General features: G+C 43.7%; 1 protein-coding gene across 1 annotated transcript; it reads left to right on the top strand.

Annotated features, from left to right (window-relative positions):
* The first annotated feature begins 823 nt into the window (after positions 1 to 823).
* On the top strand, positions 824 to 17,475 carry LOC111957107 (artemin-like). Its single transcript, XM_023977840.2, has 4 exons — positions 824 to 1,295; positions 15,319 to 15,410; positions 15,614 to 15,812; positions 15,988 to 17,475. Exons 1-4 carry the CDS (start codon positions 1,205 to 1,207, stop codon positions 16,482 to 16,484), a joined length of 879 nt encoding a protein of 292 aa, XP_023833608.2. The 5' UTR covers positions 824 to 1,204; the 3' UTR covers positions 16,485 to 17,475.
* Positions 17,476 to 18,109: the final 634 nt, after the last annotated feature.

Here is an 18,109-nt window from a genome sequence, read left to right as displayed (position 1 = left end):
AAGGCTTTTGACAGGCAGAGCAGCGTGGTGAATATTTAGCCTCCAGTGCTTGTGTATTGTATAGTATTTCTGTAGTGTGCGGCAGAATAGACACAAGAGCGGCAAAGGTTGAACATTGGATACATTTTTTTGGGTCCTAAGTGTGTCTGATATCTCCTCAACAAAGATCGATGGGATAGCCAACAATATTTGGAGCTTCGGTAATAGTTGCAAAGTCACCACGTAATGACGCGGAGCATGGAGTTGAAATGTTGCAAATGCGTTTATCCTCAGTTGCTGAGAAGTAGATTTTGACGCGCGYAGGGTCTCATCAATAGTCTTTGAACCTGAGGTATACGTGTGAAAAATAACAGGTACCAAAGACAAGAACGGCATCGAGTTCCAAGGTCTGAATGAGAGACACTATAGCCAACGTTTCTGTAACAAGGACATAGCCGGAATGCAGTTCAATCCCAAAATTCGAACGTGTATCTTGGAAATGTTATGTTTTTAAATTTTATTGTGGAATAACCCAGGAATAGCCTAAAGGTTATGAGCGTTCCTGGCGCGTTGTTTAGTCATTTCTCAAATCAATGTTTGGAGGCAAGACTGAGCAAGTCCTAAAGGTAAGGGTGAACTTAATATACACGTTATATTGTTTTGTATGTTAATTTTTTTTAAATAAATGTCAATAACAATGAATGATACATAAGACGCCGAGTCTGTAACTTATCATACATGAACCCTCTCTCACACACACACACGCACAAAAAGCAAATAAAGTGTGTTCATGTAATAACGTTTGTTTGAATTGATAAACCTTTGTTTGATTGTTTGACATTTCTACAGATGTGCCCAACATTAAATAATTAACGTAATGTTCCCATGAGATTTAAATTAGCCAAAATGTACTTGCAGTGCCTTTAATTTCAAATTTTGGTAATGTGCGTATTTATGTGTACTATTCAACTTTTTATGAAATTAAAATTATATTTATACACATTGTGTTCCTATGCAGGGTGAAACTGAAAGGATTTGGTGGAGAGGAGAAGAGAAAGGCTTGGCCGCATAGAGGGAGGCGCCTTTCGCGCTCTCCTGAAACCAAAGCCTTTGAATTGTTTTTTTTTGTTCACTTCAGGCAAAGAGGAGATAACCTGAAAAGTTGGACGCTTGAGAATGATGTGCATTTAAAGGACATCATTGTGTGGATTTTCACCGCCAAGACATGCTCCACAGCCGACCAGGAGCACGCTGCGGAAAAGGGTCTGACCTCTCCGGCGTGCGCTCAGACTGGACTAATACGCATGGGATAGTCGGTAACTCACAATTTTCCTTTGAATTCTACAACAACAACAAAAAATTGTTTGAATAGGAAATAATGAATTTAGACTACATGAGGTATTTAATTTATTTAAAACTGTGATTTTTGATAAATTGATTCAATACCTATTCGTTTACTTGCGCGTTATGGTACATTGCTGCTATGAAAGCCACATTCCTTACCTGTCATTAGTCATTACCCTTCTCTTAGTATTTGCTATGCCAACAATTAAATGGCTGGTTTGATGTCAAAGGCTTTCTTTTCACATCAGCTGCTTTTGTCATGTAAAACTCTCTTTGATCACACCTGCCACCTGTTCTGGCCTGACTTGTTGAGTCACCAGATTTTTTTTATGCAGACCTATTGGGAGTATTTTTGTCATAAATGTTCATCTGTTATGCCACAAACTGATTCTGCCTCTGTAAACTGATTGAACACTATCGTTATATTAATAATACAGCCTTTCTAACCTTTCTGATTCAAATCAGTCCTAAAAAGCTTATTCGGTGTGTAAATTGAACCTGCCCAATGTAGATTGGCTACAATATAGGTTATCCTTGACCTGTTCTTGTGCCAATTCCCTGGTAATCTCTTACTCTGAGGAAACAGTGGCAGCTAGGAAGTCTTAGTGTGTGACCCTCTCCAAGGGTGGGCTGCAATCTGAATATCAAAGCATTGTTCACACACGTGCTAATGTTCAGCGTGTACCCCCCCTCAAAGCATGCATACAACCTCACACGTACAGGCGTATCCATTTCCCCTGATTTCCATTGCCTCCCAGGTGCTAGAGACTTTTTTGGGTCATTTAGCAGACACTCTTATCCAGAGCAACTTACAGAAGCAATTAGGATTAAGTGCCTTCCTCACGGCCACATCGCCAGATTTTTCACATTGTCAGCTCATAGATTCGATCCAGTGACCTTTCAGTTACTGGCCCAACGCTCTAACCGCTAGTCTACCTACAGTATTAGTCTGCTTTCTTAGTTGACTTTATACTCACCTCTAATGGGAAGGCTGATGCAGTGGCGGCTTTCGTCTCAGTGTTTCGTCGGGCACTTACTGGACATCTAGTATCCCAGTAGCACAGTGTAGATTGGGGAGGTCAGGGAACTGGGCCAAATTGTATAAGTTTGAAGATGAATTTCAAACTCAAGGTGGCTCATACTGTTAGCTACTCTGTAGTCTGTAGGGAAATCAAGTCCCCACAGAATGAAACACGGGCGATGTCAATCCACCAGCAGTGATACGAGTTGCAGAAAGCAAACCAGGAATCAGCAAAAGAGCAGAAAGATGATATTCTCCAACATTCAGCAATAAGGGCTCTGCTTTTATACACAAACAATGTTTGTGCGTGCATGTGTGAAGTGAGGCACTAAATAGCTCCCTTGAGTTGATTTAGGACTGTCCATTTACTTTTCGGCTATTTAGGCTATTTCACTTCCAGGTAGTATTATGTGTGTGAGCTGACTCACTTTGTGTGTGTGTGTGTGTGTGTGTGTGTGTGTGTGTGTGTNTGTGTGTGTGTGTGTGTGTGTGTGTGTGTGTGTGTGTGTGTGTGTGTGTGTGTGTGAGAGAGAGAGCATGAGATCTGTGGTACCTGAGGTATCTCACATTCTCCTGTGATCCTTCCACTGGTTCCACTTTCCCGGGTCAAAGGTCATGGAGGTCTGCAGCCCGGTTAGGGATCAGATCAACTGGACACTCTTTTACCCTTTTCCTACAACCTCCCTGTGTGTGGCCTGCATGGTCTGTTTAAACAAGCTTGTACTTTATGGGAATGAGAGGGTGTTTTTTTGGTCTGGAGGTGTATTTCACTACATGCTCTCATTTCTTCTTCACTTCTCTTTCATTGTTGCATCTTAACATCCATCTGTATCGCCTCTGGGAGGCAGTTGGTTCCATATCAACGTTAAATGCACCAACGTGTTGTATATTTCTTATTACCTGCAAGTAGCTAAGCTCAAGTGTTGTTAAAGTTCTACACCCTCCCCCTAGTGGTAAGCAAATATTAGATCACTTGAAAATGTACAGTGCCTTCAGAAAGTATTCACACCCATTGACTTTTCCCACATTTTCTTGTGTTACAGCCTGTATTTAAAATGTATTACATTTATATTTTGGGGGGTCACCGGCCTACACACAATATCCCATAATGTCAGAGTGGAATTATGTTTTTCATTTTTTTAAACAAATTAATTAACAATTAAAAGCTGAAATATCTTGAGTATTCAACTTCTTTGTTATGGCAAGCCTAAATAAGTTCAGTAGTAAAAATGTCCTTAACACGTCCCATAATACATTGCATGGACTCAATCTGTGTGCAATAATAGTGTTTAACATGATTTTTGAATGACTAYCTCATCTCTGTGCTCCACACATACAATTATCTGTAAGGTCCCAAAGTCAAGCAGTGAATTTCAAACACAGATTCAACCACAAAGACCAGGGAGGTTTTCCAATGCCTTACAAAGAAGGGTTGGTAGATAGGTATAAAAAAACTGACATTGAATATCCCTTTGAGCATGGTGAAGTTATTCATTACACCCAGTTACTACAAAGATACAGGCGTCCTTCCTCAATTGCCGGAGAGGAAGGAAACCGCTCAGGGGTTTCACCATGAGGCCAATGGTGACTTTAAAACAATTACAGAGTTTAATGGCTGCGATAAGAGAGAACTGAGGATGGATCAACAACATTGTAGTTACTCCACAATACTAATCCAATACAACACATTACTGAGAACCACTCTCCATATTTTCAAGCATAGTGGTGGCTGTGTCATATTATGGGTATGCTTGTAATTGTTAAGGACTGGGGAGTTTTTCCAGGATAAAAAAGAAACTGAATGGAGCTAAGCACAGGCAAAATCCTAGAGGAAAGCCTGGTTCAGTCTGCTTTCCACCACACACTGGGAAATGAATTCACCTTTCAGCATGACAATAACCTAAAACACATGGCCAAATCTATACTGCAGTTGCTTACCAAGAAGACTTCCATTCAGCCACAAGAGCATTAGTGAGGTTGGGCAATGACGTTGGGCGATTAGGCCCGCAGTTGGCGTTCCAATTCATCCCAAAGGTGATCGATGGGGTTGAGGTCAGGGCTTTGTGGAAGCCAGTCAAGTTCTTCCACACCGATCTCAACCAAACCATTTCTGTATGGACCTCGCTTTGTGCACGGCGGAATTGTCTTTAAAAAATATATCTATATTTACCCCTTTTTCGTGGTATCCAATTGGTAGTAGTTACAGTCTTGTCTCATCGCTGCAACTCCCGTACGGACTCGGGAGAGGGGAAGGTCGAGAGCTATGCGTCCTCTGAAACATAACCCAACCTAGCCACACTGCTTCTTGACACAACGCACATCCAACCCGGGAGCCAGCCGCACCAATGTGTCGGAGGAAACACCGTACACCTGGCGACCTGGTCAGCGTGCACTGCGCCTGGCCCGCCACAGGAGTCGCTAGTGCGCGATGAGAACAGGATATCCCTGCCAGCCAAACCCTCTCTAACCCGGACAACGCTGGGCCAATTGTGCGTCGCCCCATGGACCTCCCTGTCGCGGCCGGCTGCGACAGAGCCTGGGCTCGAACACAGAATCTCTGGTGGCACAGCTAGCACTGCGATGCAGTGCCTTAGACCACTGCGCCACCCGGGAGGCCTCACGCGGGCATTGTCATGCTGAAACAGAACAGGGCCTTCCCCAAACTGTTGCCACTAAGTTGGAAGCACAGCATCGTGTAGAATGTCATTGTATGCTGTAGCGTTAAGATTTCTCTTCACTGGAACTAAGGGTTCTAGACTGAACCATGAAAAACAGCCCCAGASCATTATTCCTCCTCCACCAAACGTTACAGTTGTCACTATGCATTGGGGCAGGTAGCGTTCTCCTGGCATCCGCCAAACCCAGAATAGTCCGTCAGACTGCCAGATGGTGATGCGTGATTCATCTCTCCAGGGAACGCGTTTCCACTGCTCCAGAGTCCAACGGCGTCAAGTTTTACATCACTCCAGCTGGCACTTGGTGCACAAAGCGACAATGCCCCCGTGCACAAAGCAAGGTCCATACAGAAATGGTTTGGTCAAGATAGGTGTGGAAGAACTTGCCTGGCTTGCACAGAGCCCTGACCTCAACCCCATCGATCACCTTTGGGATGAATTGGAACCACTCCAGCCGACGYTTGGTATTGTGCATGGTAATCTGAGACTTGTGTGTGGCTGCTTGGCCATGGAAACCCATTTCATGAAGCTCCTGATGAACAGTTCTTGTGCTGACGTTGTTTCCAGAGGCAGTTTGGAACTTGGTAGTGAGTGTTGCAACCGAAGACAGATGATCTTTACCCGCTTCAGCACTCAGCGGACCCGTTTTGTGAGCTTATGTGACCTACCACTTTGTGGCTGAGMCGTTGTTGCTCCTAGACATTTTCACTTCACAATAACAGCACTTACAGTTGACCGGGACAGCTCTAGCAGGCCAGAAATTTGACAAACTGTTTTGGAAAGGTGGCATCCTATGACGGTGCCATGTTTAAAGTCACTGAGCTCTTCAGTGAGGCCATTCTACTGCCAATCTTTGGTCTATGGAGATGGCATGGCTGTGTGCGCGATTGTTTTGGACCTGTCAGCAACGGGTGTGGCTGAGATAGYCAAATCCACTMATTTGAAGGGGTGTCCACATACTTTTGCATATATAGTGTATATAGTTCATTTTCAATACATTTGCAAACATTTCTAAAACATGTTTTCACTTCGTCATTATGCAGTATTATGTGTAAATCTGTGAGAAAAATAATACATCTAATCCATTTTGAATTCAGAATTTCTGTAAGGTCTATACTAAATCCACTGTAATAGAGTTCTATGTAGAAGTCAACACAGGGAAGTTKTGTCTGGCTTGCCTTGTTTGTGAGAGTGTGTAAGTAATGAGAGAGATTGGTTATGCAACCCGGAGTGCCACAGGGCAACCTACCTCAATCTGGAATTGTTTAACGAACTCACTGAGCTACAATACATCTTCTGGGGTAAAGTGAAGGGGGCATGATCTGAGCAAAATAAATTTAGATTTTTTTGTAAACGCTCGACATTTTTGTCTTACTTTCTTTCAGTTGGGACATACTGCTAAGTATACCAGTATTATACCTGTGTTATTGCACTTAATGTCTATTGCTGATTTGTCGTCGAGCACTTTGGCTCTTCAAACAGACTTAAATTTAGAACAAAGCGATAGTTACCACAGTTCAAAACACTGATGAAACACGTAGCAAAACTCCTGTTTTTATCGCAAGATCTCACTCTTACAAATTTGCTCTTGAATTCGGAAGAATGTTAACTAGCAGTGTTTGCACTGCAGTGTTTGTGGCTGCGAGCACTTTTTTGATACAATAAGCTGTATTCTTCCGAAATTGCCGGGTCAGCTTCATTCATCRTGGTGTCATGGGCTCCTTTGAACTACCGGGCCAGCAGGTCATTACCAGAGCCCGTCTGGGGTTCAAGACAAGCGGGCGACACGGAAACGCTCTGCAGGGCGTTTGTTCATCCAGATGCAGTGACGCATTAATGGCCAGCTTTCCCTGGGTCTGGACCACACTCAACTTAATTAGACGAAATGAGACATGGGATGTTGAGGGAAAGGGGAGAGGAGGTTTGGTGGGGTAGGGTTGGGGGGGAGTCCTCACAAGGATAGTAAAACAAGGACAATTCGGATAATTAGGGACATTTCGCCGGTCAATAGGTTTAGGGTTGGGGTTACAATTAGGGTTAGGGTTTTGAGGTTAAGGGTTAGGTTTCGGGTTAGATTTAGGGTTAGGGTTAAGGTCAGGGTTAGGTTAAGGGTTAGGGTTAGGGAAAATATGATTTTGAATGAGAATCAATTTCATTGGTCCCCACAAGGATAGTAAAACAAATGTGTTTGTGTGTTTTAAAAAGAGATGATGACATATTGAGGACAATTATGTTTTTGCTTTTCATTTCTTTTTTTTTTTTAGATCTCTCTCCATATATTGTCTCCAACATTTTCCTCCTTTTTCATTCTCCCACTCTCCCACTCTCACTCTCCAACAGATTGTAGCGCTCACAAAACCTGTCATCTGAAATCCTATCCTCTATCGCTGCCATAACACAACTTAATGTGTTCCCATTTAAGGTGAGGTTCACCCAAGTGTTCTTTTTCTGTGACTCCCTCTTAAACGGCATTAATCAGCTTGGAATTTGGGATCTTATAGGGACTAGGGAGTGTGCTAGCAAGAAACAAAGGCAGAACCGTTACATGCAGTTTCTTGGTCATATGAAGTTGTAGTCCRTTATTGGTTGCGATGAGGTATCTCCAGAAAACTGTCTGTGAAGGCCGTTGTTTCCATTCACACAAAGCACAAAGCTCAAATCAATTGAACATTCCAATGACCCAGTGGCTGACTTAGTAGAAAAAAAGGCAGACATTGCTTTTCACATGGAAAACCCCACAGTAGTACATTTCTTTCAGTTAGAATAGAGCCCCACAGTGGAGGTGTTATAATACCCAACAAGGAAATGGTTCCAATCCTTTTTCCGTCATTCATTTTTCCCATTGGGGATTTTAGAAACACTTAAAATAAGGGCTGTTTTTTTGTGTAGGCTTACACCGGCGTGACGTTTTGATAACCATTTAAATCTCTCTCGGACCACATKACTTTTTATCAATATAGTCAGCTCTGTTTAATTAGCATCAAAGTAGACATCATATAAGACTACAAATCCCTACAAGCTCCTGCTTGTCATCTTTCGCTGACACCTTTGCTAACAGGTATAGCGTAAATTAAGAATTTGCCCTAGAGAGTTCACAGAATTGTAAATTAAAGTAAATGTTGCCAATTTATTCATCACTAAATGTAGTTAACAGATTGTTAATCCAGAGATTCTTACCTTTGCCTCGATTTGGCAGTCTCATCCAGAGCATCACAGAATTTGTAGTTCTGTATGATAGCCACATTAGCAGCTAAATAGCATTTCATTTTGGGGGGGTAAATATATTGATAAAAGTCACCTTGTCCGAGAGAGATTTACACGGTTATCGAAACATCACGCCAGGGTAAGCCTAAACAAAACACAGCCCTTATTTTAAGTGTCTAAAATCCCCTATGGGAAAAATGAGTGGTGGAAAAACGATTGAGACAATTTCCCGGTTTGACCGCTAGGTTTTATGGGTATTAAGACTCATACTGTGGTACTCTATAGAGCCAAGCGAACTGACCAAAGAACCAATCAGAGCAGTGGGAGTGGATTAGTGCCATTGAGGTTAAGGTTAGGGGTGATATGTCTCATGTCCTTCTGGAGGATACATTTTAACGCCCACCCCTGGACCCTGTTCCTTATAATAAGAGGCTGGAGAGTATGATTTCCCACTCCACAGCATCTCTGAGAGGGACAGGGGTTTAGGCATGAGGGTGAGGGTACTAATCCGCCCATGCTACTTCAAACACTTGGTTCCCCAGTAAAAACACCATTACCTGGGTTTCTCTGAACGTTTCTAGAGCTCTCCTCCACGGTGAGAGGATGCTAACCTTGGGGCCATGGAGGTAAATCACTGCTCACTTAGACCTGAATTCTATCTTGAGATCTGTGTGCGGAACCCAAGTTTTTGCACAGATCTTCCATTGACATCAAGGGCGGCAGGTAGCCTAGTGGTTAGAGCGTTGGGCCAGTAACCAGAAGGTTGCTAGATCGAATCCCTGAGCTGATAAGGTAGAAATCTGTTGTTCTGCACTTGAACAAGGCAGTTAACCCCACTGTTCCTAGGCTGTCATTGTAAGTAAGAACTTGTTCTTAACTGACTTGCCTAGTTAAATAAAGGTTAAATAAATGATTTATGAGAAAGTCCAAGTTAAGTGCACACATCTCAAGTAAGGATTCTGCCCTTAGGTTATAGTTTTATCACCAGGCAACCACTTTGTTTGGTTCTAACCAGCACCACTGATTGCAACCAGCTTACTCTGTCTACCCTTAAGGACTAATTGAGGTTCTGTTGTACCGCTTCCTCTTTCGTATCCAGAGCCACTATGAGCTAAACACTGATATTGGCCCTTGTTCTCTCATCTTAACAATGACCCTGCACTGGTATATCCTAATCCCATATCTGCTTGTGCTGTCTTGTTAATGCCTAGCATGACAATGAATGTGACAATGTGGCATGACACTGACCATAGGAGTTGGCAAGACAGCACAAACAGATTTTGGACCAGGCTGAGCCTATACAGCTTGACTAAGCACTTCTGTATGATTTCTTAGTATGATCGAAAGCACAGATCAGCACTATCTTATTAGCCTGTCTTTGATCTGTAACGGCTATTCTGTTGTGTGTCAGTATCTTTGTGTGATACACCTGAGAAACACAACCCCCATGTATGTATGCATCTGTTAAGACTGTCCCTGTCTTCAGTAGAAGACTCTCAAGCAACTCTTCAGTGCAAGAAACGCACTGACATCTAGCTAGCATCTCCTTCAGGGATAGTCTGCCCAGGGAAGTGTTGTCCACACCTTCTGATTGCCGCTTCTGACTGGGGTTATCCGAGCCGCAAACATCCCCAGCTATCTGTTTCTCATTTTGGCAGCGTTCTGTGGATTTTCCACCGGTGACAGCTCGGCTAAAGAGTGGAAACTGGCACTAACGMGTAATTACCTCTTCTCCTCTCCAGCCTGGAAGGGATTAGGGGATTATGCAGCGTATTCAGACCCTCTGGTTCTGTCGCTGCTGACTGCAGTCTAGTCTAGCAGCAGTTTGAAGGGCACATCTGGCGCAGCAGTGCAATCAGTGTGGTGAGAGTAGTAGGGGGGAATCGAACCCAAACCTGACACTTTAACACGTAAGGACATACAAGTACAAGACTGGGTGGGGTTTGTGGGTTTACTACCAGCACAGTCTAAAAACTGAAAAGCAAACAAACATGTAGTAAACTGCCAGACGTACAAATTGTCTGTTCTGACTGGACGTGAACTGTACATATCAGAACAGGTTTGCACAGGAACCAGAAGGAATAGGGAACACGTGTACCGTGTACAGTATATCATCATAGGTGTTATGGGAGTTTGTGTACCCCCCCAGATAAAAATGTGTCTGGTAATGATCAGGCAAGGACCCGGCGGCGGTGGCTAGTACTCTGCATCTCCTCTTCTCCTCTTTCTCCCCAGGTGTCTTTTATTGCGGGGGTGATTTAGTGAGGTCCTTTCCATACCCCCATGCCGGCAGGGCTCTGTCTATGACAGGTAGAGCTGGCGGATAGAACACCTCTAATGGGGCATCATTATAGGAGAGGGTTCTGTTCTGGAGAGATGGGATGTGGGCTGTTAAAGGGGAAGTTCAAGATTTTACAACTTGATGTTAGATGGTTCCTCACCTCGTAAGTACGTTTTTTGGCCAGGAGAAACTGTAATCCATGGTTCGATTTTCTAGCAGCCGCGACATACTTAAACTTTAGCCACCTCTAGCTAAAATCAATGGAAGTGATGATTTATAGTTTCTCCTGGCCCACAGACTTCCTGTTGAAAAACAATATCCCACATAAAAATACAGTAATGTACACACAAGTGACAGTAAAAAAAAAAAGGTTGCGCCCTCCCCCCTTGCTTGTGTGAACAATAGAGCAGCAATAGAGAACAAAAGAGGGACCCCCCCCCCCACACACACACACACACACACACACTTGTGCCATGTTATGAGGATGCCTGGACCACTTATTGAGATGTGCCTTTTGTTAAGTAAATGAGGTGATAAATGAGGTGAAAAGGACACTGGAGTGCAACTTGAATTCGTAAAATCCTGAATTTCCCCTTTAAAGTGAGACAGAACACAGGAGGGAATCCCAGCCTAGCTTGCTCTACGCTTCTATGAGAGCTTTCACACATGTAGAATACAGAATGATGTACAGTGCCTTCAGAAAGTATTTATACTCCTTGTGACTTATTCCACATTTTGTTGTGTTACAGCCTGAATTGAAAATGGATTAAATATTTTTTTTTCCTCACCCATCTTCACAAAATACCCCATAATGACAAAGTGAAAACATGTGTTTAGATATTTTTTACAAATTTATTGAAAATGAAATACAGAAATATCTCATTTATATAACATTCACCCCCCTCAGTGAATACTTTGTAGAAGSACCTTTGGCAGCAATTACAGCTGCAAATCTTTCTGGGTAAGTCTCAATGAGCTTTCCACATCTGGATTGTGCAACATTTGACAGCTATTCTTTTCAGCTCTGTCAAATTGGTTGTTGATCGTTGCTAGACAACCATTTTCATGTCTTGCCATAGATGTTCAAGTAGATTTAAGTCAAAACTGTAACTACGCCAGTCAGGAACATTCAATGTCATCTTGGTAAGCAATTCCAGTGCATATTTTGCCTGGTGTTTTAGGTTATTGTCATGCTGAAAGKTGGATTCGTCTCCCAGTGTCTGTTGGAAAAGAGGCTGAATAAAGTTTTCCTCTAGGATTTTGCCTACGCTTAGCTCCATTCAGTTTATTGTTTGTCCTGAAAAACTCCCCAGTCTTAATGATTACAAGCATAACTATAACATAATGCAGCCACCACTATGCTTGAAAATATGGAGAGTGGTACTTGTATTGGATTTGCCCCAAACATAGCACTTTGTGTTCAGGACACAAAGTGAATTACTTTGCCACATTATTTGCTGTATTACTTTAGTGTCTTGTTACAAACAGGATGCATATTTTGGGAATATTTGTTATAGTGTACAAGCTTTCTTATTTTCACTCTGTCAATTATCTTAGTATTGTGGATTAACTACAGTGCTGTTGATCCATCCTCAGTTTTCTCCTYTYACAGTCATTAAAGTCTGTAACTGTTTTTTTTACTCCTGAATTTATTTTGGCTTGCCATAAGAAAGGGGTTGAATAGTTATTGACTCAAGACATTTCAGCTACTCATTTTAAATTCAGGCTGTAACACAACAAAGAAGCCACTTTAACCGTATAGCTAGCTACCCAACTCGGTGATGATAAGGTGAAACGCGTTTATGTTCAACCAATGTCATTCGTCCATATATTAGTTTTGGGCGCAAGCCCTGAGCAAATATCAATTAACATGTCATTATTGATTGTTTAATAAAACAGTTTTTAAGAAGGAGAGCTTACATTATTCCCCCAATATCAGTGCAAATGTATCCTTACTCAGAACAGATGTACAATTAAATGGCCTGTATAAGTAATAGGTGGGCACTGTACCAACAACACAAATATAAGGTGACAACCAATCGACTCTCCTATTGCACTTTTGCAGATGAACAGGCTACTGACCATATCAAAGCCCTTGAGGCACATCACATCACACAAACATACATTCACACACAACTCTCCCGCACTCTCACACACACACACACACACACACACACACACACACACACACACACACACACACACACACACACACACCATGAGCACGGCTTCCGAAGCTCTGGAGGTCTTCAGGACTCAGACCAGCCCTCCACCTTCTACCTCTGAGGGGCTGGAGGTATTGGACTGTAACAGCTCCAGAGTGGTGGGGTGAAGTGAGCCGGCAGACAGGCCCCACATAGACAACAGCGTACAGGGCTAAAGGAGGCTAAACGCTCCCAGCTTGGCATTAAGGACTCAGTACAAGGCCTCTCAAGGGACCGAGAGGGGATCTGTTGAAAAAGCCCCTTTAACCTCTCTCTCTTAATGGCCAGCTTTTAAATCAGGTTAGGGGAGAGGGAGTTGGCGAGTTTGCTGCCTGGTTTTGGATTGCAGTCTCTCTCGGTCTCTCTCCTCCGACACACACCATGCGGGTAGCACGCACCACACACACCACACACACACACACCACACACACACACACACACAACACACACACACACACACACACACACACACACACACACACACACACACACCACACCACACACACACACACACACAACACACACACACACACACACACACTTTACATTTACATTTACATTTAAGTCATTTAGCAGACGCTCTTATCCAGAGCGACTTACAACATTGGCTGCATTCACCTTATGATATCCAGTGGAACAACCACTTTACAATAGTGCATCTAACTCTTTTAAGGGGGGGGGGGGGTTAGAAGGATTACTTTATCCTATCCTAGGTATTCCACACACACATGTATCTCTGCTTTTCAGGTTCCATTGTGTAAGAGATTAATGTCTGCTTTCTCCCTGGGCCTGATTTGACCTATTATTTCTCAGTAACTATATTGATATAGTCAAGCTTCTGTAATCTTCGGCAGCATAGCCGGTGATGCATACACAGATCCTATCGTAACCTTTGCACTGTAATCTTCTCAGTCCTCCATCATCCTGAGTAAAGATAGCATCACAATGATTGTCTAGGAATTGGCACCCTATTCCTCCATATAGTGCATTTCTTTTGACCAGAGTCCTATGGGCCCTGGCCTAAAGTAGCGCACTATAAAGGGAATAGGGTGCCATTTGGGACGCACCCTGAGGGTTGTATTTAGAAACACTGAAGAGCAGCAGAGTTTACATACCTTACCGTGGACCTTCACGTCCCGCTCTAGTTCAGCTACCAGGCTATCGCGTCTCTCTGGTGGATGATAGATGACTGTTTATGTATCTTATATAGGCCTATGCTCGTTTTTACAGAATCTGCTGTACCATCACCGTATGTTGTGTCACTGTTTTTGGTGAGCTGAATTTCATTTCGCCATAACATCTGTTGATGTCGAAACCAACCAAGTTTGACTGAGTTCATCGTATAGGCTTTAACGTTTCCAGAAGAGATCGAATTCTCTTGAGAAACGGTGTTGTTTCTAGTCAACCCCTCCACAATTGCACGTATCCTAAGGTGTTACTTACATGGCACGTCAGCTGGGACACGTATGGAGAGCTGAGAGACAGGACCAGTAGCAGGATGTGGACAGATAAGCCCCCAGCTGCTCAATGAGAGTAGTGCAGGGTGCTGAATCCATGCCTAATCTCTGGCGCAATTCCGTGTGCTTTTAGTTCTTGTATTCCTAGATGAGTCCACGACGAATAAATGGCAACTCATCTCTTTGGAGAGAGATAGAATCACTTGTTTCTGTTGCGTTTCTGAGCCCAATTGATAAAATGAACGCTCCGTTGTTCTAGCAGCAGGTGCTTCACTGTGTTAACAAGTTAAGTGGAGCAAACGCCCATTGGTTTTCAATTAGCAGACACTTGTCCAGAGCGACTTACAGGAGAAATTAGGGTTAAATGCCTTGCTCAAGGGCACATTAACCAAGTGTATACCTAGTCGGCTCAGGGACTTAAACCAGCAACCTTTCAGTAACTGGTCCAATGCTCATAAACCGCTACGCTATCTGTGAATCTGATCTGCTCTGTTAGCTCTATTTACTTGTTTGTTTACTAGTAACCTCAAATTTGTTGCCGAAACTGGTGATCGAACCAGGAACCTTTCGCGAATGTTCTAAACCCCAGTCAAATGTTGTGTTTAGCCTTTTTAGGGTTCTTTACAGGAAAAACCCCTGAGTGGGGCATGTGGTGCTGCCATTGACATACAGCTAACCCGGTCACACTGTACACCTCGTATGTAAACATCTGCGACGCTCGCACCCCTTATCACCATCTCCTCATCGCTGTGGTTTCCCCCGGTGCCCCTTCTACAGAACCAGCCCTACCTCCTCCTAAATAAAGAATGCCTTTGACAGGTATCTGACTGAAGGTAGCCTTTGTCGCTGGACAGGAGCTGTTGTGTGGCTGTATGTACAGACAAGCCGACACTAGCCGCACTACCCGGGCTGCAAACACTAGCCTTTTTACCTCAGTAACAATAAACATATCCTTCGCATTGAGGACATGATTGATGTGACACGTCGGGTTGTTTAAGGGTTGAAAGGGTGTTTTTGTACAGTATTGGTTAAAATGTATACGTTATCGCAGGCCACATCATGTTGTGCAGTTAGTTTATGTTATTCTTTTCAGAGTGCGTTCTTGAGATTGGGACAATTGACAGAGCGAGGCCTTGTTCTGCTTTCCCTCCAGGTGGACCAAGATGGAGGACGAGGAGGAGAGACAGACCGGGGGTTACCGCAATGCCGTCAGCAGGCGCCCCTTACCACCTGAGTAACTGGACGGTGAGTGACTCGTTCTGCTTATTGGTGACTTATTATCTTTACCATCATTATCATCATCTTCGTAATCACCACTATTATCATCAACTATCAAAATCATCTCATCATCTCATCATCATCCTTCTTATTATAGTTGTCATACTGTTGGCTGTGTTGTTTCTCTGCTCTGTGGACCATCTCCCATTAACTACTGTCCGCTTTCGTAGGTGATGCTGTGGGTGGTGGTCTCTTTGCTGCCCCTGGTGGAGGGGGCCCGTATTGGCACTGGTTTGGGGGCAGACTCTGTCCAGGCTGTGGGACTGGTGGGAGGGATGTGGGAGAGGCAGCTCCCAGACACTCTACCTGAGGTGGATGAGCAACAAGAGGAGGAGAGTGACCCGTACTCCCCCTGGCATGGCCTCTCCGGTAAGAGTGGAACCAGGAAGTGCTTTTTAGATCTCTGTTTTCTACATCACTTGTTAATCCAGCATGATGTTCTCCATCAATAGGGAAGAGTAAAAGAAGGGTGTGCAATAAGATTATAGAGTACAAGCCACTGATCTTCTCTCTCTCGCTCGCTCTCTGGCTCTCTCTCTTTCAGACCCCTCTGTGATGGACGAAGCAGACGACCACCCCAGTGGCCGGTGGGTGGGACGTTCCCCCCGCAACTCTGACCCCTCAGACGCCGAACCAAAAGGCTTGGCCAAGAAAAAGAAGAAGAGGAGGAAGAAAGAGAAAGAGAGGGACAGAAAGGGCAAAGGAAAGGGAAAGGGCAGGCAGCCCCAGCAGAGCAGCCCAGACTGCAGGGTGGAGAAACGAGAGATGCGGGTGCGGGACTTGGGCTTGGGCTTCGACTCGGATGAGATCGTCCTCTTCAAGTTTTGCGTGGGCTCCTGCCAGTCATCCAGGACCAACTACGACCTGGCTCTATGGTCCCTGATGGAGAATGGGTCCCTGCCGCGGAGGACCTCCCGGCGGGTCAGTGCCCACCCCTGCTGCCGGCCTGACCGCTACGAGCCAGTGTCCTTCATGGACGCCCACACCACGTGGCAGACCATCCAGTCACTGTCGGCGGCCAGCTGCATGTGTATGGGCTGAGGGAGCCAGCCAAGAGGAGGATGAATAGGGCAGGGTGGCAACTGGCTGTCACTCAGCCCTGCCTGATAATATACAGATGGTGGCTCGCCGTTGAGTCTGGGTCTAGGGAGAGCCTCTGGGTTCTGGGAGGGCAGAGGTAGTCGCTCCGAAAACATATGCAACAGGGCTGGTCCCCAGTACAAAGCAGGATGGAGATTCTGTAGAGGGTCTATGATGGTGGAGTGAGGCCACGCCTCTTCCTGTTGTACATTTTCTGCTGAGGATCAAGTGGATCCGGTTGCAATGAGAGACTGCCATGACCGAATGGCAAGACAGTCTCTGGGAACAGTTTTTAACAAGATGGTGACCACACAATGGTAGGATCTTAATAGTCACAGCAGTTGGGATATGTATAAGACTGACCTGGAGTACTGATTTAAAATATTGACTCAAAGGTCAAAACGAGGACCATATCTCATTGCATTTGACCACAGGTAGACAGGCTCAAAACAGGGATTTTCCGTAACTACATTTTTTCAATGTTCTCTTGAGTTGTACGAAATGGATGCCATGCATCTCTTTGCATTACCGCATTATAGTCAACATATTTATTACAGATAAGTTATTTATTTATTGTCATTTCATATGAGGTCCTTTTTATGGACTGTAGATTTATATTTATTGTCATGATCACATATCCCGGGGGGTTTGTGTTGCTGGATCCTTTGACTTTGAATTGTGTTTGATTTTTGGGGATTTTGAAACATTGATAAGATCAGAACAAGTGGGAAAGGAACTCAACATTGCAGTATGTCTCATTTCACACAAAGGAAGGAAATAGTCTTGTGGCTGAAAACCTAACCAGGTTACAAGCTTAGTTTCGTTTTTTCATTGTTGTTTCAGTATTTCAGAACAATTACAGTCAATATTATTATTATTATTGAAATGGTTTCCTTTATTTTTGTACAACAATGACATTATTCTGTGTAGGAATAAAGTATTTCTAGATATACTGTGGATTGCTTATTATTTCTAAGATTCCCCCCTTACCCTCACTTCACCTCTGCTTGGTTGGGAGTCCTAGAGTATATCACACCCTCATATGATCTTTCAGATCAATCCTGAATTAGAGGTGATGGTTGCAAATTAAGAGCTGGATTCAATCTGTATCGCGGAGGATCCGCATAAAAATGTTTCCGAATGAGCCGACATTTAACGTGAATGCAGTCTTCGCAAAAACGGGTACATTGTCTTTAAATTTCAAGAGGTATAATCTCCCGCTATACCTCTGCAATACGGATTGAATCCATCCCTAACACTAGTACCCATGGTAGTAGACCAAGCAAACTGCAAAACGTACTTGAAAAATAATTGGCTTGTTAAAGGCTGTCACGCATGCTAGATTTTTAAGGCAATTTTCAAGAGGTCAAATGTCAAATCTGGTGAAAATTGACATAATGGAAATAGTGAYACATTTAGGTCACATATCCTGAAATTATTTTAAAAAATGGAGGGGATTATCAAACATATACACTTAGACTATGGAATTGATGCCGTAATAGTTACTTGTCATACAATTATTATGCTTTACACCATGCAGATATACAGAAAATATTACAATTCAGATGTGTTCCGCTACAGTTGTG

This window comes from Salvelinus sp. IW2-2015, linkage group LG32 (genome assembly GCF_002910315.2).
Source record: "Salvelinus sp. IW2-2015 linkage group LG32, ASM291031v2, whole genome shotgun sequence".
Lineage (NCBI taxonomy): Eukaryota > Metazoa > Chordata > Actinopteri > Salmoniformes > Salmonidae > Salvelinus > Salvelinus sp. IW2-2015.
Note: the sequence above shows the minus strand (reverse complement) of the source record. Positions and strands in the feature narration are given on the sequence as shown.